The 25,269-nt window shown below is 60.0% G+C and overlaps 1 protein-coding gene across 7 annotated transcripts in view; it reads right to left on the bottom strand.

Moving 5' to 3' along the window:
* The window catches only part of SPEG (striated muscle enriched protein kinase), a 55,705-nt gene that overhangs the window by 23,801 nt on the left and 6,635 nt on the right, over window positions 1-25,269 (bottom strand). Inside the window, exons 1-15 of one of the 7 annotated variants that reach the window (XM_044381126.3) lie at window positions 24,977-24,999; window positions 23,905-23,947; window positions 22,947-22,976; window positions 22,268-22,357; window positions 22,025-22,184; window positions 17,717-19,029; window positions 15,743-15,886; window positions 15,234-15,416; window positions 6,185-6,360; window positions 5,855-5,943; window positions 4,910-5,085; window positions 2,123-2,383; window positions 936-1,094; window positions 647-836; window positions 319-542 (exon numbers count right to left, since the gene is read on the bottom strand). In XM_044381126.3, the coding sequence (XP_044237061.1) occupies window positions 319-542; window positions 647-836; window positions 936-1,094; window positions 2,123-2,383; window positions 4,910-5,085; window positions 5,855-5,943; window positions 6,185-6,360; window positions 15,234-15,416; window positions 15,743-15,886; window positions 17,717-17,897 (1,783 nt within the window). In that variant the 5' untranslated portion in view covers window positions 17,898-19,029; window positions 22,025-22,184; window positions 22,268-22,357; ... (1 more) ...; window positions 23,905-23,947; window positions 24,977-24,999. Of the gene's footprint in view, window positions 1-318; window positions 543-646; window positions 837-935; window positions 1,095-2,122; window positions 2,384-2,718; window positions 3,545-4,909; window positions 5,086-5,854; window positions 5,944-6,184; window positions 6,361-7,281; window positions 7,547-15,233; window positions 15,417-15,742; window positions 15,887-17,716; window positions 19,030-21,847; window positions 22,185-22,267; window positions 22,358-22,946; window positions 22,982-23,904; window positions 23,948-24,976; window positions 25,000-25,269 lie in introns of those variants that run through there. The other 6 variants (XM_057305027.1, XM_044381125.3, XM_044381127.3 and 3 more) reach the window with 6 other exon arrangements.

The following is a 25,269-nucleotide window of genomic DNA, read 5'->3' as shown; positions in this document are numbered from 1 at the left end:
CTACTGCAGATGGGGAAACTGAGGCACCGACGGGTTCTGTAACCTTGCCCACAGTGCTGGCCAGCAGCAAGCAGTACCACCTGTTTAGTACGTGCTAAGAGGGCCACCCGGGCCCGAGTGGCGACTCCACACGTGGGGCTGTGAAGCTCAAGGAAGGAGGCCCTGACCTCATAGCCCCTCTGTGCCCCCCTCCCGCAGGCGCCCTATCCCTGAGCAGGCTAGAAAAGGAAGGCTCAAGGGCGGGGAGAAGGTGAAGGCACTGCAAGCGCAGAGGGTGCTGGAGGGGACACTCCCCAGGGTTCCTCCCTGGACACATACACTGTGTCATGCGCCGGTCGTCGCTGCTCTGGATGCGGTGGCCATTGTGGAACCAGCTGATGGTGGGGTAGGGCAGGCCGGTCACCTGGCACTCCAGCATGGCCTCCTTGGCCAGGCCCACCTCCAGGTCCTGCAGTGGCCGCAGGAAGTCGGGCATGGACAGCCGCTCCAGCTCACCCTGCTCCGGCTCCTCGGGGATAGATGGCATCTTCTCTAGCTTCGAGCTGGAAGAACGACATGGATGGCCAGAGGCCGGGAGCAGCGCCTCCCACCTCGGGGCCGGGGCACCACAGAGACAGCACCGGCCACCCCGGGAGCCCTGCCATACCTGGGGCCGGTGGCAGCCGTCCGAGGCTCCTCCACGTAGAGCTGGGCCGAGCACTGGGCCTGGCCATGGGTGTTGGCCGCGCTGACCTCATACAGCCCCTCATCCTCACTGCCCACGTGCGCGATCTGCAGAGAGTGCAGACCTCCTTCCTGCCGGAGCCGCAAGTTCTCGCTCTCCTCCACCTGGCGGCCTGGGAGAGGAGGAGCAGGAATGCAGAGCAGGCTCATAGAGGGGCCCTGCCCTCCGGGCCTTAGGGGTCCCCCAACATCTGCAGGGTGGAGGGCCATACCAAAATGAGTCCAGGTAACAGAAGGGGGCGGGGTGCCGCTGATCTTGCAGTCGAAGCGAGCTGCTCGGCCCTCCAGCACCTCCACGTCCTCCAGCAGTCGAGTGAACAGGGGCGCCAGTGAGGGCCGCACAGTCAGCCGGGCGCTGCAGGTCAGCTCGTCTAGTGGGGAGGGGTCAGCACTGTGGCAGGGAAGGCCACGGAGTCCCAGGCACCCCAACCCGAAGGGCCCACAATCGTACTGGGCAGGAAAGGAGAACTGGGCCCAGAGCTGGAGCCTGGGTTAGGGTTAGTCCCCAGACACCGGAGCCAGGCAGTGGGCAAGACCCTAAGACCTGGCATTCTCGGGAGGGTGGAGGTTCACAAGGGTGGGCGGCAGGGCTGCCACGGTGGCCAGGGCCACAACAGGAGCCCCTCTTCATCACCCCTTGCCCACTCACAATGAAGCTCAGCTCAGCTGTAGGAGAGGGGCCTGGAAGCCAAACCCAGTTCCTCCTCCACACCTTTCCCCTGCCCTTGGGGAAACTTTCCTCTGTGCCTGGGTGGTGCCCTCCCACCCATCCTGGACCCAGAGCGATGTTCCTTGGCCCTAAGACACCACCCCACAAAAAGTCTTCTGGGGGAAATCAGAGCCCTTTCTGCTGATCAGACCCCCTCCTGCTTACAAAGGCTTCCAGTGTCACCTTAGGCGCTCATCACCAGGAGCTGGTGAGGCATTATCTCTGCTCTTCGAAGGAGGACAGGGACCAGGGTCAGAGATGTCATTCATAACAATAATGGTTGACATTTATTAGGTGCCACCCTTTGCCAGGCTTGTGCTGTACTTTGTTCCTTACATACATTAGCTCATTAATCCCACCGGTCCCCCTACAAGGTAGCTCGTCTCATGATCCCTTTTTCCAGATGGATAGTCTAAAGCTCAGAGAGATGAAGTGACTTGTCCAAAGTCACGTGGCTGTCTGTGGCAGGGCGGGAACTGGAACCCAAGTTCGGGTGGCTTCGCTAGACCACAGCAGACTGGCTCCCTATGGGAACACCAGCTCACATGGACAGAAGGCTCTTTGTGCCAGGGGCCACTCCATACGCAGATTTGATCGAGGCAGGTGCACTGCCCGGCTCCTACACTTCCAGTCCCCTCCCTCCAGCTCTTGGGCCCCCATGGCAGCCGCAGGGCCTGAGTGGGCGGTTACCTTTGGCTGTGCTGAGCTTGCAGGTGTAGACGCCGCTGTCGTCCTCATGCACAGACGTGAGCAGCAGCTTGCATTTCCGGCCATCGAAATGCATCTTGCATTTGAGCAGTGCAGGCTGCAGCAGGCGGCCTCGGCAGAGCCAGTCTACCTCCACGTCGGCAGGACCCGCCACCAGGCACTCAAACAGCGCCATCTCCCCGGCCCCCACGTCCACGTCCTGCAGGGGGGCCAGCACGGCCAAGGACCGGCTTTCAGGATGTGCTGGGGGGACAGCGGCCGCAGGGGGCACGCGTAGAATAGAGACACAACGGGGCGAGGGAGACACACACACACACGCACACACAAAGAGACAGACAGATACAGAGAGAGAGATGCATTTTGTTCCTTTGGAGGCAGGGAAAGCCCGCCCGCCCGACCAGGATAGCAAGGAGCTCCGGGGCCTAGCTCGGGAGGGCACCCCAAGCTGGGCCAGGGAGGGTGAACTCAGGGGAAGCGGGAGGGAATCGAGGGCAGGGAATCTGAGAGGGTCACGTAGGGGCAGAGACGGCGGCGGAAAAAAAAAACAACACAGCACACCAGCTGGGTACAAACTGGACTTTATTTGAGCTAAGAAACAGCTTTGTTCAAATATCTCCACACCCACGACAGCAGGCCCTTACTCTTTGGCCAAGCCTGGCTAACACCCTCATTCCCAGACAGAGCAGCCTGGGCCCTGACAGTGAACAGGGGAGCCCCAGATGAGCCCTAAACCTGACCAGAGCTGGACTCCGTCAGGCCTCCTCATCAGCGTAGGGCCTGAGGGCCTCTGGCTTTAGTCTCTTGAGAAATAGAAAGTGTTGTGCCATTCGAAACCCATTTCTGGAATGGTGAGTGCCCCGTCCCCCACTTCATGAGCCCCTTGTCAAAGCCTCCTGCCTCTCTGGGTCCCTCCAGCCTGCCGATGCCATGCCCTGTCCTCTCCCGCTCTGCCTCACCCCACACCACCTAAGAGGCACCCTTCCCTGACTGTCACAGACACACAGACAGACAAACAGATAGACAGACAGGGCCTGTAGCAGCGGTAGCACATGCGCTCGCTGGGTGCTCCCCTGCAGGGAGAGACTGGGGGTGGGGGGAGGTGTCTTGATACCCCTCATGGCTGCCCCTTCCTGGCACTCAGTCCATGTGGGGGCTCCCAGCCTGCCCAGCCATATGTCCGCTTGGGGGGGAAGGGTCCCTAGGGGCCCATGGGCTATCCCAGGATGCTGCATAAGGTGGGGAGGGGATGGAATGGGAGGCTGGGACAGGGTCCGGGCCGGCGGGCCGGCAGGGTCTGTGGGCAGGAGGCAGTGAAACACAGCGAGGTCCGAGAGGTGCCTGAGACAGGGGCGCGGCTCGGAGGGTAGCAGGGGGGAGCGCAGGTGGCCCCCTGAGCTCACTCGCCTGTGTACAGACAAAAACCTCAGTCAGCAAGCGGCAGGTTAGTGCAGCACGCACACACGCACACGCACGCACACGCACGCACACCACGCAGACCTGGCTAGGGCCCCTCTGCGTGGAGAGCTGTCTCTAAAACTGTCAGGGCGCCCTGCCTCTCTCCACTCCCCCAAGATCAGCCTGGGGATGGAGGGACCGGCAGCCAGCCAGAGGCTGCGCGGGTCTCCGGGGTTCCTGGACAGGCAGAGGCCGTGGGCAACCAGGGAAAAGGCATTCACAGGCATCAGGGGCACTCAAAGCCTAGGGGATGTCAGGAGGAATCCCAAAGAGAGAGAAGCACTGAGACACGGGTTAGCACAGAGAAGCAAGGCAGAGCCAGACCCTGGAGGGGAAGGAACGGGCCAGGGAATAGGGGCCAGATTCGGGTGCAGGGAGAGCTGAAGAACTCAGAGACCAAGGAGGTGGCAGCCCCAAGAACAGGAGGCACTGGGCAGATAACTGAGGCAGGCAGGGTCCAGTGGAGGTGACCATGACTATGAGGGTCTGAGCTCCATCTGGGGCTGGGGGTATCCTGTGAAGCTCTCCGAGCTGGCATCTACCAGGAAGTAAGGGATGATGGCTGAGTGTGGAGCTAAGGAGGGGCTCCCCAGCCCTGAGCTGCTCACAGGGAAGGGTGAAGTAGAAGGCAAGGTTAATGGTCAGCCCTGGGGAGGAAAACCGCCAGCCCCCCAAGGGCAGCCTGGATCAGGCCTGCCTGTTATCCCTGTTGCCTGAAAGGTCCCCTGCCCTAATGCCCCAACTCCAGGGGCCTAGCCCTCTCCACATGCCACGGTCCTGCTTACCCTGGCACCCCTGGGGTCCCTGCAATGCTTCAAGCCCAAGTCACCCCAAGAGCCCCTCCGAACGGGTCCAGCTATCAGACTCTCCCCACTGCCACCTCCAACCACAATGGCTTCTGCACAGCAATGGGACGGGTAGGAGGGCAAAGGGGCAAGAGGAGAGAAGCAGGGTGGGTGTGAGGGAGGAGCCTGGAAAGGGCAAGGGGACAAAAGTTTGGAAGAGTGTGGGGAGAGGACAGCTGGTGGCAGGAAGCAGGGTCTCTCTCTGGCTAGCATCAGGGACAGGTGTGATTGAGCATAGGGAAGGCCATCCTGTGTAGTAGGCTGAGCACTGAACAATTTGCTGTGTGGCCTTGAACAAGTCACTTCCCCTCTCTGGGCCTCAGTTTACTCAACTACAACATATGCAACCCACTAAGGCCTGCTGTGACATCCTCCGACCAAGGTTGTGTGAAAGTTGGCATCTGCACAGGGACGAGGCCAGGGCCAGGGCCAGGGGTGGGGGGGTTCATGGAGAGTGTGAGGCACTCACCTCTGACCTCCAGGCGGGCCTCACACTGCCGGGCGCCGTACTCGTTGACCGCCTTGCACGTGTAGAAGCCAGCATCGGCCCGCTCGGCGGCCAGGATCCGCAGCCGGCACAGCCCGCCCTCTGCCTCCTCGGCGAAGCGCCGCTGGTCTGGGCGCACGGGCTGCCGGTTTCTCAGCCTGTCGGAGGGACAAGAACTCAGCCTGGGGGCCCAGGTCCCGACCTGCCCTTGCAGGCTCCTCACATCATCTACCCACTTCCCAGATCTGTCCCCCGGGTTACAGGGCCAAGTTTTCGCCCTGACTCTGCCAACACCCACCCCCACCAGCAACTTCCAGAACACCTCTGCCTACTTGGACCTTACCCTTCTTGGAACCTCACCACAACTATTTGGCTCTTGATAGTTCTGAAATGTCTTTGTGTCTTATTTTTATAATTGATAACGAACAGAAAGCTTTCCCACTGGCCAAAAGGGATAAGAAATAACTTAACAGTGTTAAAAAAAAAATCACACAGACTAGAAAATCAATTACAAATGAAAACGAGGACCCAAACTAAGTAGAACCAGGTTCCAGGCACCCGGGTAAAGCACTGTAGCCAAGGCCCACCTTTCCCTGCCGGGCTCTGGCAGCTCAGAAACGAATGGTTATGTCCGGGCCTAGCACAGGGCTGGGCGCAGAGCGGGCCTCAAAAATCCCCCTGCTGTCGCCTGATGGGGCTGGGCCAGTGCAGAACAGAGAAGAGACCTTTGTTACCCTAAACCCACCCCAGAAGGAGAAGCCCTGAATGAGCCTGAACAAAGGGGCAGGGGCACGTTCAGGGAGCGACACCACTGGACCTGGGATGAGAATGCTGGGCCGATCCCAGGGAAGTCCACAAAGCATCCACTCCCCTCCACCCGGAGCCAGGCCTCACTGGGCCACCGCCTGCCCGCGGGCTGCTACTCACCAGGAAACCACTGGCTTGGGCTCCCCCTGCACACGGATGCTCATGGTGACATCTTGGCCTTCTCTTACTGACTGGTCCATAAGGGAGACCTGAAGGGGACCCCAAGGTGTCAGGGGAGACACTCAAGGCCCAGCTGCGGCTCCTGGGGGCCAGAGGATTCTGGGACAGAGGCCTCTTCCACACCGGGCTAACTGGGGCTGGCTCCAGATAAGAAGGGTTAATGGGGCCAAGCTCGAGGTCTTGCTAGAACGTGGTGTGGCCCCAAGAACAAGGGCACACATGAAGGAATGGGGGTGCCCAGGGGCTGGGTGCTGGCCTCAGGGGTCTGACCTTGAAAGTGGGGGGTGCCTTGGAGCCAGTGTCGGAGGAGCGGCGGTTCTGGCTGGGACTGAGCTTCATGGTGGGGGTGCGGGGCCAGGTCTCTCCAGGCTCCGGAAACTCCTCTGGGGGGCTCAGGTATTCCTCGTCAGAGGTGATGGGGCTGCTGAAAGGTGATGTGGACCCGCCTGGGAAAGAGATAGAGGAGAGATAGTGGCACAGAGAGAGACGCCAGGGGAGGAAGGAGGGACAGAAAGAATGAGAGAGCTGGATAGATCAGCCCAAGATCAAGGACCTGATAAGGTCTGGAATGTTCCACACAGCCCAGGAGGTAGACCAGCCCTGCCCTGACTTTGCTTCATGGGGCTCCTAATTGCTTGCTGAGTGACCTTGCTCAGATGTTTCCTGTCCACGAGCCCCTGAATCCTGCTCTCCACAGACTCTCCTAACACTGACACTGTGGAACCTCCTGAGTAAGGGAACCACAGGGAATAGCCTGGGACAAGGGATACAGGCAGCAGAGGGGCTTCCCTGGGCCCGATGGGAGACTTGAAATTCCACTGGAGCAGGGAACCCACATTCCTGGCTTGGAACTGCAGGCCCCTAATGCAGATGGTCCCCAGAGTGGTACAGCCAGGACACCCGTTTCTTGAGTGAGCTGGGCCTGGTGCAGAGGAACACACACCTCCGACAAGCCCCATCTGGGCAGTGCCAGGGCCAGTGAGGCGGCACTGTCCAGCCTGCCCTTCCCCCTCTCCCTTCTCAGCTTCCTGCCCCAGATACCCCAGGGGCACCTGCTGGCCCCAGCCCTAGAACATGGACCCCAAAACTCTCAGGGGATGGAAAAAAAGTTTGAGTCATCCACAGAGAAGGGCGACTCAGACTGGGGAAGGGGAGGGGGGCACCAGTGTTCGCTTTGGGGGAGGGGTGTCCCCAGGGCCCTGACGCCCTCCCCTGCAACTGGCCAGGGGCCCAGCTTCACTGAGCTGGCTCCTATCCGACTACCAAATACAGACATGAATCCGCCACAGCCCCCTGGCCCCTCCTCCTGGTTCCCCCACCCCAAGCCCCTGTGGTCCAGTCCCCCACCGGGCTGCACCCCAACTCACCCGAGACTCTGCACACAGACCCCAGCCTGCGCCTGTCCTGAAGGCTCTGCCCTGGCACCAGGCCCTCCTGCTGCCTGCCCACTGCCCACCCCACCCGGCTCCCCAGGGAGCAGGAGCCCAGCCTGCCCAGCCCCACTCACTCCACTGACCCTGCTGAGGCTCTGCACCGAGGGCCTGGGGGAGGGGAAGGAGCCCGAGGAGGGGAAGGAGGAGGTGGGGGCCGGCCAGGCAGGGACAGGCTGGGTGGCAGGCCAGCAGCTGGCCGGGAAGGTGGTGCCTGCTGAGACCACAAGCAGCCCAGCCTAGAGTGGAGGGGGAGGAGAGGGGAGGGGCAGAGCAAGCACAGCCTGGCTGTATTTAGCCACCCTGCTCATTCCCAAGCAGCAGGATCTGCCTTTTCTCTCTTTACAGTTTCTGGACCCTGACAAGAGCAGAGCCCCCTCACTGGCGCCTCAACTCAAAGTGCCGGGGCCTCAGTCCCCAGCAGAAGACGGGAGTGGTGGTACACCGCAGCTCCAAGATGCTTGCCCTGAGCCCTTTACTCCGACATACGCACCACATGAGGCACTGGAGGCAGATGGCCTTTAGGATGCCCCCTGTTCTGAGCAAGCCACCAAGATCCCCACGTGGGAATGTGCTGATAAGCCTCAAATACTGGAGCCAGGCCATACCCTGTTTTCTCTGGTGCTGAGAATCAGAGAATTGTCAGGACCTTTGGCCTCCTTCCCAGAAATACCCCCCTCAACCTGAAGGGGCCCCAAATCCCACCTCTGCCTCCCCACTATTGCCATGGCAGGTTTGGCCAGCACCACCCAGGGGCACTGGGCCTGCACCCACCTCTCCTCCTACCACCTCTGACAGGGGAATCCTGTCAGCCCCACCAGGGCCAAGGGTCCTGAGGCAAGGGCTGCTTCTAGTAGCACCCCACGACTAGCAGCCATCTGGACTTGGGCTGGGGAAGGGGCTTGGAGATCAGCAGCAGAACAGGGGAGCTGTGGAAGAGAGGTCACATGGCCTTCTCTCCCCTCCTTTTTAAAAGATTTTTCATCTATTATTTGAAAGAGAGAGTGCGCGCATGCACACATGAAGGGGGGAGAGAGAGAATCCCAAGCAGACTCCCCACTAATTGTGGAGCCCAACGTGGGGCTCGACCCCACGACCACGACTTGAGTTGAAATCGAGTTGAACGCCCAACCGACTGAGCTACCCAGGAGCCCCCCGTTCTTTCTCCTCTTATCACCACCCCCCCCCCCCGCAACCCAAGGCCACATTCCCAAGCTATGACCTGTGTTTCCCAGCACTGCCAGTGAAGGAGGAGGGGGAACTGGCAGAGGAGGGGGGCCCACCACTCAGGTTGGCTGTCTTGAGGTGGAGGTGGGGAGGCAAGTCAGAATGGCATTTGGTGAACATCTGCCAGGGGCTTAGCCACCAGCTGATGCTGAGACCACAGGCATGGCCCCTGGAGGCGGGAGCCCCCTCCTTGCCATGGAGCCTGCTGACCTCCAGGCTCACCTCCAGGTTCGTTGGCTCTGCAGGCACTCACAGGCCAAGAGAGGAGAACAGAGATTAAAGCAGATTGGCAAAGTTTGCAGGGAGCCTCAGAGACCCCTGGTGGTGGTTAGGGGAACTGCACTCTGGGGGCATCCACACAAATCAGGGTCCTCAGGCCCCCTCTGAGATGGAGGATCTCTGTCTCCAGCTCCCAAAACCTCTGCGGTTCCACACCAGGCTCTGGTGCCACCCCACTTTCTACTAGCCCCACCACCAAAACCATCTTTGTAGCCAGTCCCTATATCTCAGCCCTGTTCCACCCACAGCCTGGCTCTCACTGTGGGAAACGTTATACCACCCAGGAAGTGGGGAGCACATGCTCCCCCAAACCTAACATGCACATATGCCGACCATGTGAGTGCTGCCCCTACACACCCCACCACCCCCAAAACATGCTGACTCTGTGCACACAAGCGGCCTTTCAACACTCCTCCCAGGTCAGCCTCACTTGATGAAAATACAGGTGTGAGGGAGCCCTCAAGGTGTGTGTGTGTGTGTGTTGGGGGGGGGGGGGCTCTCCCTCCCCACACCAGTGCATCCAGCTCAATATTGGTCCCAATATCCCTTGAGACATTCTAAGGGTAAACAGAGTCACAGCCACCTACATGAAAGGCCTTCTACACCAGGGCTTCTCAGCCACCTACATCAGGACCACCTGGGAGCCTGTTTAAACTATAAATTCCTGGTCCTTGCTTACTCTGACCTAAAGAATTAGATTTCCTAAAACAGAGGTTAGGAAACTACATTTTTAGAAAGCACTCCAGGTGGGGCGCCTGGGTGTCTCAGTCGGTTAAGCGGCTGCCTTCGGCTCAGGTCATGATCCTGGGGTCCTGAGATCGAGCCCCACATTGGGCTCCCTGCTCAGCGGGGAGCCTGCTTCTCCCCTGCCTGCCACCCCCTGCTTGTGCTTGCTCTCTCCCTCTCTCTCTCTCTGTCAAATAAATAAATAAAATCTTCAAAAAAAATTTAAAAAGCACTCCAGGTGATTCTTATGCACACGGAAGTTTAGGGACCCCCGTGATCCTCATGGGAGTAGGACAACCCTAAGAGGTGAGTTCCGTCTTATCTAGCCACTAAAGCTCAGGGCAGGGTTCTGAACCTCAGAGGTCTGGCTCCACAGCCCATGTGCTCCCCATGGCACCACCTGGCCTCCCATCTTGAGCAAAGTCCCTGACTCTACAGCAGGGGTTCTCAAGGCTCATGGTGCATTAGGATGGAGCTTAAACCCCAGACTGCTGTGCCCCACCCCCAGGGTTTCATTAGTACCCCCCGCAGATTCGCGTCTGGCCCAGCCTCTGCAGGTCAGCCGGATTGTTCCTGGGGCTGGGAAAGTCACACAGATCTCTACCCCCCTGCACCACGACCTCACACACAATCCTGCAGTCCACATAGCCCCGGACTATCCAGGAAGGCCTCCAGGTATGGCTACAGGGGCTAAGAAGTGGCCAAAGCACGGTCAGGATCTGGGGAGCCTTCTGGCTGGGAGGGATGACAATCCCCATACAAACACAACTAGAACAGCGCGCAGGAATAATGAGCAGGCAAGAGAAGGGCAGGTGAGGGCCACAGAGCACAGACAGCAGATGCCTTTGGGCTCAGGGAAGACGGGGTAACTGAGGGAAAGGGTGGTATAGGAATCAAGAGTTTGGTTGAAGCAGGAAAAAGGGAAAAAGTCTTTCCAGAGGAGGAAGCTGCAGGAGCAAATATTCAGAGACATCAAGAACGTGCAGACAATCGTTATGTAGCCCCACCTGCTGGCCACCCAACTGGGCAAAGCTGAGAGAAGCAAGGCCTGAGGCAGCTGGAGTAGGTGCCTCCCACCGCCTCAGCGGCCTCCAGACACCCTTGGGTCGTCCTCAGGTCCAGACGGTGGAGGCCAGCTTCTGGAGTCTGGCCTTCACTCTGCAGGCAAAGGGGAGCTCCTCGAGGCTTCAGAGGGAGGGGTGACATGCAGGAATTGACGAGCACTCATATGTGCGTGTCCTGGCCCGTCCCAACCCGCGCTCCATGGGCACCGTCTCCAGAGGCGATCCCTCTAACCGTCTGTGTGGTCACGCCACCGTGGAAGACAGCGAGACCGAGAGAAAAGGGAGACGCAGGCCGGCCTGCGGCTGGGAACGCACAGGAGCTGTCGTGGGGATCACCCTTTCTAGAGTAGAAGAGTGGTGCTGAGGTTTCTGTTTTGGTTTCAAATGGACAAGGAAGCCGAGAGGACTCACCACAGTCGGCCTGACCTAGCCCTAGAAACAGTTCATTCCCCATGCGTGATTACGTGGGGTTGCTCTGTGCCAGATAAAGCACTAGCACCCACAGCAGACTAGGTGCCCCTTCTTCGGACAGGCTGAGCGTGACAACCCCACTCTGAGGGAGCAGCCCTGGGAGACACCCCACAGGGGCAACCTGCTTCTGGAAGACGGGAGTGGGGAGGAAGGGCTGAGTCTGGTCAAGGGACCATGCTGTGTCCTTTTATACTCCTGACCCCCCGTAACTAAACTCTGTTCTGTTCTGACAGTATCAGTCATTTGGTGGGGCCAGAATGAGCTTTGAAAAGCCACAGCCTCCGGCCCAAAATCCTTAGCTACGTCCTCATCCCCACAGAGCCTCATAAATCTTACCAAGTAGCCCAGGGGGTAAACAGACCCTCACCTCACAGATGTGAGAAAACTGTGGCCAGCTAAGGAAATGTGAAGAGGCCAAGGTCTCATCTGGAAAATGCTAGAACCTTGGGTTCATATAGACAAGATCTGTGCTTGAGGGACGACTGAAGGTAGCAGGATGGAGCCCCCATTTCCCCCTTCCTCCTGACCAGCACCCAAAGGGCCCCCTGTCACAGCCCAAGCTGGAGGTGAGCCAAATGTGCTCACACCAGGCATGCAGGGAGACGGCGCCGGATCACAGCCATGGTGGAGGTGGGGAGGCCAGAGAGGAAGGAGAGAAAATTCCCCATCAGACCCACCCACAGAGGGCATCGACAGTCTCTTCCTCCCTCGCTCCCCCACCCAGCGTGAGCTCATGAGCACAATTCTTCCTTAACCCTGAACCTCTTCTGAGTAGCAGGGAAGGGGACAGTAAGGAGTGTAGGCTCTGAAGCCCAGGAACAGGGCTTCAAATCATGATCAGCCCCCGACTGGCCCTCTGCTCCTAGAGCTGAGCCCCCCACCAGGATAGGCCCTAGCCACCCGAGACTACTTACATGCGTATTTATTAAAACGGAAAGAAAAGAAAAATCCAGTTCCTTCGTTGCACTAGTCACATTTCAAGAGCTCAACAGCCACACGTGGCTAGGGGCTGCCACCCCTGGACTGGGCACGTATGGAACATTTCCCTCATGGCAGAAAGTTCTGATCAGCATTTCTCTAGAGCAATTTGCTGCAGCTTTCCAAGTCTCGGCTCCCTCATCCGTAATGTGGGCAAAATAACGGAACCTACCACCCAGGGCAAGAGTGAATGCGGTAACCCAATCAACACAGGGCCTGGTACGTAGGAAGTGCTCAGTACACGCCGACTGCTCATATTCTTTTCATCCATCATCCACCTGGGCTTATTTGCTTCAGAAGTCTTTCCAGCATCCCCAAATCACCTGTTGCTTACAACGTTCCTAGGCAAATTACAGGTGCCCAATAAAGGTTGCTGGCCTTGGGCTAGCTCTATGTCACCTCATTCTCCATGTTTTTGTCTTCCTATCTGTAAAATGGGAATATCGCCACCTATCACGTGCCTCTCCAAGGGACAGATATGGGGTGATGTAGCTCAAATAAGAGGACAGGTGTGAAAGGACACTCTCCAGAGAGATGCAGAACTTGGCAGCCTGTCGGTATCAGTAAATGCTTGTGTGATAGATGTGAGCAGCTAAGAATCCTCAGCTTCAGGTAAGCATACTTCTCACACCCCCCAACCACCCGCCCCAAAACACACACACCCTTTGGGAGAACGACTGTGGCTTCAGCAGAAGGACTCCGTGGGGTGGCTGGGCGAGGCTGGAAGGTGCCCAGGACTGGGGTGATGCGAACCAGACCCTGCCCTCCAACCACAGCACCTGAGCCACTATGTTGTCTAGTTATCTGTTCCCTCTTCCTGTGGCTCCCAACCAGGAACCGAGATCTGTGGGCTCTCCAAAGCAGGCCCCTTTGAGGTAGGCACCCCAAGAGGGCATTGTGCCTCCAGCCCTGGTTGCCAGGGTCCTAGGGTAGGAGGTTAAAGAGCAAGAAAGGGAGGTACTTCTAGGAGGCCTCTTCTTATCCGACACTACTCACTCCCTCCCTCAGCTGCCCCCCCAGCCTGCACCCCACCTGCAGCCACACTGCCTGACACCCCTTCTTAGCCCCACCCCCTCAATCCACACACAGTCCAGGCCTGAGACCCCCCCCTTGCCAAATGTCTGTGCCGCCCCCGGGTTCCACCCACTCTGCTGCTCTCCAGGTCCACTGGCTCTTGTCCAAGCGCTCTGGACCAAACAGCGCCTTGTAGGGGAAGAAAGTCCGCTTCCGCCAAGAGAGCCCTGGGGCCGAGTCAGCATGACTTATGGGGCCTGTTCTCTGGGGGCAAAGCCCAGTGCCACTGCTTAACGCGATGACGCCTTTCTGGCTCCCCAGGGTGGGGTGAGGGGAAGGCACAGACAGGCCACGATGGGCTGAGGACCCAGAGGCTGGGAAATGCGGGCGAGCTGGGGCTGTGGGTCTGTCAAGGGCAGGGGAGGAGTCCCTAAGCCGCAGTCTGAAGAACGCGCAGAAAAGGAAAAGGCAGCTTTCTGGAGCCTCGCGGAACCCTGTGCACAACAGCACCCCTCATAACGCTAACAGCTGACATTTGTCTACAGCTTTGCGTCCATAAAGCCCGTTCACACATTTGCTTTTGTTCGTGAGGGTGGTAGAATTACACAAATGAGGAAACTGAGGGGCAGGGAGGTTCAGTACGACAAACACAGAGCTCCCAGTCAAGAGCGGACAGCTGCCTTGCCCCAAGCCTCCTTCCCAACCTTAAAAGGCTCCCAAATGGCCACAAGCCAGTATCGGGGCACCCCCCCCCCATCCTCCTTGCCAAATCTCAGCCCAAGGCAGGTATTGACCAGAGTCCTGGAGCCAGCCCCAGGCCCCCTGAGGAGAGCTGGGAGCTGAGTCACAAGCCAGATCCCAGAGGTGATGGAAGGACGGAAGCACGCCGTGGAGGGACGGCATGATTCAGCGTGCTGGGAGGGGCGAGGAGAAGGAGAAAGACTAAAACACGGGCTCCTGGGAGGGGTATGGAAGCTAAGGAAGATGAAGGCCTGCTATTCTGCAAAGCCAGAAGGGTACACACAAAAGGATCAAATGCAGGACTGGGGCTCAGGGCAGATACCACCAGAATCACCCTTATCATGAAGGTATAGAAGTCCTGGGCCCACAGCAAGACAGGCTCTGTAACCTGTCTCCTGTCGTGTCCAGTGAAAGACAGGGACGGAACAGCGTGTGCTGTTTCCCCTCCAGGCATGCCCAGCCCCTCCTGCTGCCTCTTACATCCCAATGCCCTTCAGGGCCCCATCACCTCTCAGTCCAGCACCCCGTAACACTGACCCACTGCTCAATGCTCCTCTGCTCTGCACTGTCCTCCAACCTAGGTCCTCTGATCTAGCTTGATGACCCCATGCTAATATCCTTGGCAGCTGAGTCTGTGTCTTTTCCTTCTGGAACGCACTCCCCCCTCCACCCCGCCCACCCAGCCTCACCTCTCTGCTCCCACTGCCCAGGATCGGCACACTGTCAGGCCCAGCAACCTGAATGGGCAGAATTAGCCATGCACACTGACACCAGTCCAGCCCTACCCTGAACCTGAAAGAAACTGGGCTTACACCCAAAGGAAGCAATCCAACACCAAGTGAGGGCTTTCGTAAAAATAGCAAACAAGGCGGCCTCAGCCACAACCATCTCCAGAGAGGGGCTCTCAGCTACCCTCTCTTTAGGGCTTTGGGTTCAACAGAAGGACCAAGGGAATGGGGAAAGGTTGTGGCACTTAAAAGCATCCTTTTTACTGGTGGGGGGGAGGGGTACTGTTCTAGAGGAAATGACCTCAGAAGGCTCCTGATGGCCTTTAAGCCCTTTGAGCTGGGAGATTCTTCTTCTCTGAGACTTCAAGGATAATTTGCTTTCCCCACAGGACAATTTTCAGGGAAATGCCATGAGACGATGGCATTTAGAGGATACGTGAAGACAAATTTCAGTGACTTCATGAATTGGCCAGCCTGGTGTGTGCCTTTGGGAATCTGGCCCTCTCTCCGAGGCAAAGCCACTTAGTATGCTTCCAGCAGAGCAGCCGGCATGTGAGATCGGACAGTGCACGCTGGCTAAGAGCCTGAGCTCTAGGCTTGGGAGTGGGAAGGAGGGTCACTGCTCATCCCACCCGGGGCCCGGGGCCCACAGGCTCCCTACCAGGTCTCACGGCCAGCGCGGCAGCACAGCTGGCCTGACCCAGCTCGTTGGTGGCGGTGGCAGTGTAACTCCCGGCATCAGCCTCCCGGGCCTCCCGGAGCAGCAGGGTATGCCGCTCGCCCTCAGCCCGGATGAGAAGGCGGCCGTCACTGCGCAGCGCAGACCCGTCCTTCTGCCAGGTCACTGTGGGGAAGGAGCGGTGTGACTGGTTGCCATGGCCCACAGTAGCCCACTGGGGCAAATCTCCCCTCACCCTACACAGAGCCCAAACCATTTGGCTTCCCACCCTAGGGAAACCTGAGGAATTCCCGCTCATTCACAGAAGCCCAGGCCTGCCCTCCCCTCTCCCAGGGCATTTGGGAAAGTTCCCCTACCACATACACAGGAGTCAGGCCAGCCCCATGGAGCAGCTGTCCCTCCTCCCCTACCCCTCCCTCTGAGGACTGGGGGAGGGGGACCTCCTCCTCTCTTTGTCTCAACCTTAGTCTGGCCCCGGCCCTGGAGCTCACCTTGGGGTGGGGGATTGGCAGTGATGATACACTTGAGCAGCACGTCTGCCCCTGGGGCCGCCACCACATTCTGCAGGGGGATCTCAAACACAGGGGCCTCGAGGGGCTCTTCTCCAGCGGACACATACGAGTCATCCGAAGACTCTGCCGGAGACATGGGTGACAGGATAAGGGGACACGGTCCCTGTGGGGATGACTCAGGGGGAGAAGGGATAGTGGCATCCTCGGATCTTAGAAAGCCAAAACCAGAGAGAAGGGCTTCTAGAAGGTGGGGGTTGGGAGATCAAGGGGTCTCTCTCCTGAATGTCCTGAGACAGGGAAGAAAAGACAGAAGGGGGGTGGTTCTCAAACAGGACAGGGCAGCCAGGACTCTACATTAGTTTGGCTTCTCAACTTCGGTCACAGTCACTGTGGTTTCTGGAGGAAGGCCCGGACTGTGTTGTGCGTGTCTTTCTACAAATCGGTCACTGCGGATGGTAGATCAGGCCCTGTTTTATGCAAGCGCTTTTAGCAGCAGCACAGAATGTTACCAGCTTCCAAACAGGCAGTACAAGCTACCAGCAACCCAAGCCTTAAGCAGTCATACCGCTGTCACAGGGCAACATGGGGTAAATTGTCAAATTAGTGATGCCACCGGATTCAAAAGAGGGAGCAGCAGGTGGGTCCGGCAGCCTCTGAGAGCCTCATGAATCGGCTTTGATTCTGTCCATCCCCCAAACAGTACCACTGCATCCATTGCACGCTAAGCTCTGTCTGAGTACCAGGGAGACAGCAAGACATAAGACGTGCTCCCTGCTCACAGGAAGCTTGTACAAAGATATCCTAAAGCTCCACTGTAGTGGCTCCCTCTGGGTACCTTCCAACTCGGACATTCTCTAAGCTAGACAAGGTACAGTCTGGTAGGTAGCCAAAAGAGCAGTGAGCATCCCAATTATGCTGTTTTCTAGCTCCCTAACCTTGGACAAATTAGATAACCTATCCGCGCCTCTGTTTTGTTATCTGTGAGATGGAGCTGATAAATAACACCCCCCCTCTTGCAGAGCTGGCATACCGATTAAACTAACACCCCTGAGCGCCTGGTTCGCACAGCGCCGGTGTTGTGGTATGCGATAATGTGGCTAATAGCATGATGGACAAGTACTTAATTACCTTTAAAAACTTGAAGATGGTAATCCTTAAATGAAAAATAGAGTAGTTTGGCTGAAGAAGAATCCAGGGTGGTCAGTGCAGTGAAAGAGACCCTGACTAGATGTCCTGAGTGCAGTGAGTAAGCAGAGGCAGCTGGCCTGGGGAAGCGGCAGGGGTGGGAGCAAGCCAAATATGGCTTCCTCTGCCTCCTTCCAGGAGTGGACCCCGAGCTGGTGCTCAGGGTGAGCAGAATTAGGAGCAGGGATGTTCTGGCTGTTGGCCACCATCCACAGGAAGACGAGGAGACGACACACAGGCTGGCATGCGCCCACAGTCAGCTCAGCTATACAAGGACTCAAGGATGGGAGAGAGGCTAGCTTGAGAGACTGGGTCCGATCTTCGTGGCCATGGATGGGTCAGGGGATAGTACTGGGATAGAAGCAGAGTTGGCTGGACCAAAGCTCGTCTCTACCTGGGACCTGACATTATTTATTGAGATGGGTTTCTATCTCTTCCCACACAGAGGGGTGGGGTTTGGAGGGGCTCCTTAGGTTTCCACCACCGCCTCCCACCACCATTAGATCCTTGATCCAGCAGCCCTGTAGACCCAGGGCACCTATGCAGGCATCTGGGCACCTTTCTTTGCTCACCTCTCAGCTCCACTCAGCCTCCACCAAAACACACTTGCACGCTACCTCACCAGCAGGCGGGTTCTACCACAAGGACCTTCACAAACCTTCACTCAACCTCGAACCTGGGTCTGTAGCTTCCCTGAAGAAACCGCACCCACACAACTGCCCTCCCACCCAGGTCTCCGCACCTTCTCGGCCCTCCCCGAGGCCTTACCCAGCTCAGGCGAGGTGGGCCGGGCCCGACGACCTCTGCCCTGGCTGCGGACACCTCGGCGGTCCCAGGCCCCCCAAGGGCCGTCTTCCTCAGGCCCTCTGCGCAGCCTCTTCTCAGCCTCAGGCCCCGCCCTGTTCTTCTCCAAGGTCTGAGGTACAGCAGCGCCCTCCTGGCCCGGCATGGCCCAGGGCAGGAAGCGCACGGCCTGCGCTGGGGGCTCCCGCTTCCGAGCCGGGGGTGCTCTCGTCCTGGCCTCAGGGGGATCGGTGGCGGCAGGGGGCGGCACGGGGCTCCGGCACTCCTGGATGGCTCTGCCGCGGGTCAGCGGGAACTGGTCCCGGCGCCTAACCTCCTGCTGCGGGCCTTCCCCCAGCTCCGTCCTGCCAGCCGACCCGCGGCTCCTGGGCCTCCCCTGCTCATCCTCGGGCTTCCCCGCGACGCTCGGAGGGGGCGGCTGGGCGGCAGCGGTGGCGGCGGCGGGGCTCTCAGCCCGAGGGGTCTTGGGGGTGGAAGGCCGGGAGAAGAGCGGGGGCTCGCCAGGCTCTCGAGGGGACGGGGCGCGCTGCAGCGTGGCGCGCAGGGACTCGTGCGAGCGCACCAGCTCCTCCCGCCACGTGGAGCGACGGATGCGGCCCAGCTCCTGGGCGAAGCGCAGCTCAAGGTCGGAGGCCGGGCTGCGTTGCCGCGTGCGCTCGTCGAGCGAGGCGGCCTTCTGCTGGAACAGGCGCCGCCGCTCGGCCACGCTGCCTGTGGCCCGCAGCTCCTCCTGCGAGGCCCCGGGTGTGCCCCAGGGCGCTCCGCCCTCGGACTTGGGCTGCTCCAGTGAGCGAGCCTTGCGCAGGGGCACCCATGGCCGCAGGGGCGCCGGCGGGGAGTCGCTGCGCTCCAGGCTGCGCCGTCGCTCCTCGAAGAATTGCAGCTTGTCCAGGATGCGGGAGCCGGCGCGCACCAGCCTGGGCGAGCGGCCCAGCGCCGACAGGCGGCCAGAGGCCTCGCTCAGTGGCGTCTGCGGCCGGGACTCCGCCGTGCCCGCCAGCGAAGGCCCCGACGACTTGGACTTTTTCCCTCGCTTCTCTTCGGCGGTGGCGTCCTCGGGCAGCACGGGCTCCTGAGTGCGCCGGTGGGACGATGTGGGGGTGGCTGGGGGCTGGGCGCTGGGTCCTGGCGGGGGCCGCTTACCCACCCGAGGGGACGGTGGGGGCAGCAGTGCGGACCTGGAGGGAGGCGGTAGGGCGGGGCGCCGCGGGGCTTCACCGGCCGGCTGAGGCTGAAGCTCAGGCTCCTCCCTGTGCAAGCCGCTCTGAGGGACGCTGCTGCAGAACCAAGACGAAGAGGGTAGAAGATTTAGGGGTCTCCCTCCTAGACCTTCAGCTCGTGATGGAAATTGGACGGTGGGGCATGCTGGGAAGGCTTGGGGGTGATATGGGTCAGACCCTCCCCCCTCCCCCCTCCCCCCTCCAAGAGGAAGGAACAGCCAGGGCAGGTGCTGGGGAGAGGCTGGCAGCCCTGGCACCAGAAGATTGGGCTGGTGGCTGGGCCCAAGTACAGACTCAGCCCCCAGGGCTCTGGCCAGCCCCCTCCCCCCAGCCCCAGAAGCTGGGGAAACAGCAGAAACAGAACAGAGCGGTGAGAGAGAAAGAATGAGCTTAGGACCCAAAGGATGAAGTGGTGAGGGAAGGCAGGAGGGTTGGATGGGGAAGGGCCCTCTCAGGAATGCAGCCTCCCACTCATTCCTGCCCCCAGCTGGCCCCCACAGCCCTGCCCATCCTCAGCCGCACATACCCCTAGAAGAATAGACACTAGCCTTCTGGGAGCCATGCCCTATCTCAGGGACGACCTAGCACCTGAGATGCCTCACCAGACCTGAGCCCCTCTCCAGCGCTGCCGGATCGCATCGCAGCAGGTGGCAGCTGAGGTCCCTGGGGTGGGAGACTAGAATAGCCAGGCTCCCCTTCCCTTTGATCAATCTGCCCCCACTCCAGGCCTTTGACTTTGTCCTGCCTCTGGGAAAATTACCTTGAGTCCTTCGGAACCACCCCGCCACCTCTGCCCCGCCCCCAGCACAGAAGCTCCCCAAAGGGGTATGCTCAGAAATAACTCAGCTCAGAAATAACTACCGTGTGGGCCTGAAGAAGGGGTGTGGGAGAAGAGGAAGAGGGACGGAGCTGGTCAACTCAGAGTACCCCTCTCACCCACAGAGCTTTGCTGCCCAAGAGCTGGGCCTCAGTTTCTCCCCTCTGGACTCTTGGGGGACACATCAAGCAGCAAGATGGGCAAAGAAAGGAATCCAAGATATTAACACCATACCTGACACATTAGAGGGAGCTTAACAGAAACTCAGGAAATGGCTCACTGCATCCTTACTGGGGGCCAGGCATGTACTAAAGGCTTCAAATGCATTCACTCATGTAATCCTCACATCAGCCCTCTGAGCTAGGAGCCGTTACTGCTTCCATTCACAGAGGGAGAAACTGAGGCTTGAGAGGTAAAGTGCCTCACCAAGGTGACACAGCTAGGAAATGGCCAGTGCCAGGACTGAAACCCAGGCAGTCCGACTCCTGAGCCCTTATTCACTCCAAATGTCTAGGATTCTGAGGACACAGAAGGGACAAGAAATAGGGTATTGGCCTCAGCAGAAGTTCTAGGGCTGCCTGAGTGGGCAGGGTGGAAGGCTGGGTCAGCCATTCCCCCCTGCAGGCCCCACCTCTGACTCAGGGGAGAGGGGTGGGGGGTGGAATGGCCATCCGGTGCCTGAGGGAACAGAACCTCAGCCGGCCTCCTGCAGGGAGGCAGAGTCTACTCTGGGCGAAGGACAGCAGAGTCCCTGAGGAATGGCCTCTGGGAACTGGGTAAGGCTCCTAGAGAAATCCGAGAGAAATCGGGGACAGCAGAGGAGGCCTCTTGCCGGCAGTTCGGAGCGCTAGGCCAGCCTCTGTACCACAGACATCACTAAGGAAATGGGTTCCTCAGAAGTTGCCATAGCAACTCCAGGCTCAGGCTGAGGCCTGGCAAAGGAAAGCAGGGAAGGAAAAGGCAAGTCCAGGGCTCAGGAGCACCGGGTTCATGCCAAGTGGATAAAGCCAGGGAGCCTCCCCTGCCCCAGACCTCCCTGCCTACCGCTAGCCACCCCAACCACCTTCAAAACAGCCCCCCCCCCCCCGGGCTCCTTCTTTTCTCCTCCATGATGGTCCCTCCCCCACACACCCATACCCATCACAAGTTAGGTCCCTCTCAGCTCCCCAAATATCCCCCCAATTCCTCCATCATCAGCCACTCCCCTCTTCAACTATAGCATTCCCTCCTGTATCTGCCAGCCCCAAATCTCCAAAAATGGCTCCGATGCCTCACTCCAACACCTCCGCTCCTGCTCCTGCCACCCCCTGCCAGGACAACCTTCACCGCCCCCCCACCACCCCTGCACAGGCATTTCCCACCAGGCCCTCACATGCTCCTGGCCTGCATCACTCCCAGCCTTCTGCCTCCACCCCAGCCCCCTGACTCCAGCCCTCCCTGCCTGCCCCTGCCTCCCACACAGCCCACATCCTCCTGCTTTCGCAGGCCCCTGGCCCCATCTACTCCCTGACCGCCTCACTCTCTTCTCTCCTCTGGCCGTGCTCTTGCTCCCTTGCTCTCCTGCTCTCTCAGGAGCTGCCTTGCAGAAAGGTTCCGCTGCTCCCAGAAAAAGGCCCACATGGGAACAGGAATGTGCAGAGAGAAGAAAAGGCAGCAGCTGCTGAGACAGCAGGCACGGAGGGGGCCCTGGGGGGGGGGGGATCCTGGGGACAACTGGAGCCTGAATGGGCAAGGTGGGAGAGGGCCCCTGGGAAAGTGGAGATCTTGGAGGGGATGAGGAAGGGACAAGAGGGGTCCACGAGACTATGGCGATGGCACAGGGAGCCAGGACAGGTGGGAGCAGGAGGCTGTGGGTGGTGACAGCACGGGAAGAGGGAGGATGTGGTGTGGGAGGACAGAGTCGGCAGCAGGGGCCAGGGTGGCAGCAGGGGCGGTGAAGTGCACAGAGGGACGGATGGTGCAGGGGAGAGAGGGCTGGAGGCTGACGGAGTGGTGAGGGGCAGTGCGGGACGGCACGGTGAGGTGGAACAGTGCGGCCCGGGTGAGGCCATTACTTACACGTGAATGGAGAGCGCCCGTCCTCGGTACAGACTGAATGCGCTGCCATACAGGTCACTGGCCACCGAAAGGCTATCCTCTGACCCCCAGCTTGCGCCCACCAGATTAGCTCGAGACGCCCGCACCAGCGGCTCCACCCCCAGGTGCCGTGGCCCGGCCCCGGTTGCCTGTGCTTGCCTTGGGCTGCCCGGGGGGCGGCGGGTGCCACCCCTGCCGCCCGCTTCCTGCTCCAAGACCGTCTGCCCGCTGCCCCACCAGCTCACTTGCTCCTCTGAGGTGCCTGTCACGGAGGTCGGGGGTGTGTCCAGGGAGGTGCCCACCAGGGTGTCGGAGCCCCCTAGGGAAAGGAGCACGGTGAAGCCCAGGCCCCTTCTGGGGGAAGCCCACCTGCCTGCTCCTGGAGCAGCCTAGATAGCTCACCCGTGGGGGTGCTGAAGTCCCCGTCATCCCGAAGCTCCAGGCGCTGGGTCCCCTGCACATCGCTGATGTCATCCTCGCCCGTCTCCGAGTCTGGAGAAGAAGGGGTCTGTGTGGGCAGGGCCCTCCTCCCTCTGACTCCAACTCTTCCCTGTGTCTCCTCCCGCCTCCCCTGCAGCAGGCTCAATCTTACCACCAGCGGGGGGGGGGGGGGGCACCACACCTATCTTCTCCCCTCTTTTACCCCCCTCGTCCCCCCGGCCCATCCTGGGCTGCTCAGGCCAGTCCCATGGCTTCACCTGAGGGCCCCTGGCGACTTAGCTCTGCCTCCTTGGCCCTCAAAGCCACCTGCCACCGCCCCTCCCGGCCACCTAATGGATCCCAGGGTCTCAGCCCTCCCGATCCTCATCTGTTAGTGACACCATAGGTTCCTGTGCAGCCCCCAAATAACAAGATTCTAGGTTCCAAGGCTCTACGTTTTGGGTTCCGGTACCCCAGGAACAAAGGGCAGTCACCTCAGAGTCGTACCATCAGGGCACTCGACCAACTGCCGGGCCAGCCTGTCCTCCACCCCAAACCAGCTGGAACACATCAGGGTGCAGCTGAGGCAGGGTGAGGAGAGGCCAGGGTTGGGCAGGGAGGAAAGGGGAGTGGAGGGCTAGGGCAGGAGCCAGTTTCCTACCGTAACTTTGCTTTCTGCAGGAGCGGAAAACTTCGCTTCCATAGGAGCAGCAGGAGAGAGACATGGACAGACTGTTATCAGAGCGTTTGTGGGGCAGGGCATGGTGGGTAGGCAGGACAGAGGAGGCATGAGGGTACCCAGTGCCCAGAAATGCCCTGTGGGGATGGGGCAGGGGGAGGGAGACACCTGGAATGGGCAAAGCATCTCTCATCCTGACAGCCTGCAGGCTCCCACTGTGCCCAGCTGGGGAGCGCACATGCTTCTGCTGGTTATTCCAACTACCCCAGCTATTCTGTACCCTTGGCACTCTCACTGGCACTGCCATTGGTCACACGCACGTAAACACGTGTACACACACACACACACACACATCTGCTTGTGCTCAGCCCAGTCACAGACCCAGGCCCCCCATTAGGGGTCAGGCCCACCCTCTCTTAAAATATTTGCATTGTGCTTTGACCCTTCCTTGCAAACCAATCCCCCCACCTGTTCTGCACCACGATGTGACAGGTACACCCTCTTCCTGATCCTTTTCTTCTACTGCTGAATGGTCCTCAAAAGTGCCCAGTGATTAGGCTATAAGCAAAGTTTCCTGGGCATATTTTTAACTTTCCCATATTCTAGCAGGTTCTGTGCCTCAGTTTCTCTATGAGTGCCATGACAAGCAAGAGCCATGTGCTGGATGCCAAAGCATGGCAGTGAGCTCATCCCCACTTGGCCCCATAGATGGAGCACCCTGAGCTTAGGCCCAAGGTGGGATGTGCTAGTGAGGTCCCCCCTACCCCCCTCACCCCACAGCTACAGGGTACAGGGCACCTCCTTGAGTGGGTATGGATGTGTATTGGGGGATCCCACATCTCATGGGCTGTCTTCAGGGCCTGGGCATGAGGCATGAAGAGACATGGACCAAGAGAAGGAGTGGGCATGGGCTAGAGCTGGGAGCCTGTGGTCCACGCACCATGGGTGAATCTGCCAAAGGCCCGGCGGGAGTGGCCGGTTTTCTGAAAGAGAAAAGCCAGAATGAGTTGTTGAGAGAAAGGCTCACTCCTGCTGTCCCTTACCTCCCATGCAAACCTCTATATTAAACAGAAATTCATTCCAGGGGCTTGGGGGGGTGGTTAGATAATGCACACAGACACTTCCCGCTGTAGGGAATGTCTCCACTCTTCCCTGCCTTTCAGCCCTCCCAGCAGGAGCTCCAGGCTACCCAGCTTGGCTCTGGGGAGAAGCAGAGGAGGAAGAGAGAGGAGAGCAAAGCTGTGGGTCAAATGCTGGGAGTCCGACAGAGGCTCACAGGATTGGGGACCTGAGCCATACCCCAGAGACGGAAGCTAGGAGACAAGATAGGAGGCTGACTGACGTGAAGGAAGAGATGGGGGTGGGGGATGCTTGGATGACTGGGAGATGGAGGGGCGAGGACACAGATTCCTGGTAAGGGGGTTGGGGAGGACAGATACCTGAAATAGGTGTCAAGCGGGCAGGGAGGGTGATGGGGTTGCTGAGGGCAAGTTCCCCCAAGGGCCAGAGCCTCACGAATGCAGGAAGGAGGCCTGGGTACGCGGAGGACAGGGCAGGGCTTGGGGAATTTATTGAGCTCCGCGCGGATCCCTGTGCGTGGCTTCCAGGGAGCTCGGGAAGATGGAAGGCTCCAGACTGGGGGGCTGGGGAAAGCTAGGGCGGGGGGCCGGGGTTGGACGGAGGCGAGGGGAGACCAGGTGGCAAAGAAGCCAGGGGGCACTCCACGCCGAAGCTGCGGCGGGGGCCTCCCCGGGTGGTCGCGGGGGACTGCGGACGACGGGGCCTGGAGGGGGGGGTGGTCTGCCCTTCAGCGCCGGGAGGGGCCGACGTGCTCGGCACCCAGGCCGGGGAGCCCCCCGGAGCGCGCCCGGCCGCGGCCCTCGGCGGCTGGGTGGGACGGGCAAGGACCCCGCGCCCCCTCCCCCGGGGCCCGGCCGCGGTGACCCGCCCTCCCTTGGGGCGCCCAGCCCTTCCCGCCCCCTCCCGGCGCCGCCCGCCCCCGGAGCCCTCACCTGGAAACGCTTCTTCACCCACAGCTTCTTCATGGCGGGGGAGGGGGCCGCGCCGGCGGCCGGGCGAGGAGGGGACGGGCGGGGGCGGGGCGGAGTCGGAGGCGGGGCCGGGGGCGAGCGGGGGAGCGGGCGGGAGCCGGCGCCGGTGGCGGAAGGAGCCGCGGGGCCGCGGGAGCCGGGGCGGGGGGAAGGCGGCGGCGGCGGCGGCGGCGGCGGCGGCGGCGCCCAGAGCCCGCCCCTCCCCCGCCGGCCTGCACCCCACCTGGCGCCCCTTCCCTGGCCTGCTCCCCTGA

Source organism: Ursus arctos, unplaced genomic scaffold (genome assembly GCF_023065955.2).
Source record: "Ursus arctos isolate Adak ecotype North America unplaced genomic scaffold, UrsArc2.0 scaffold_1, whole genome shotgun sequence".
NCBI lineage: Eukaryota > Metazoa > Chordata > Mammalia > Carnivora > Ursidae > Ursus > Ursus arctos.
Note: the sequence above shows the minus strand (reverse complement) of the source record. Positions and strands in the feature narration are given on the sequence as shown.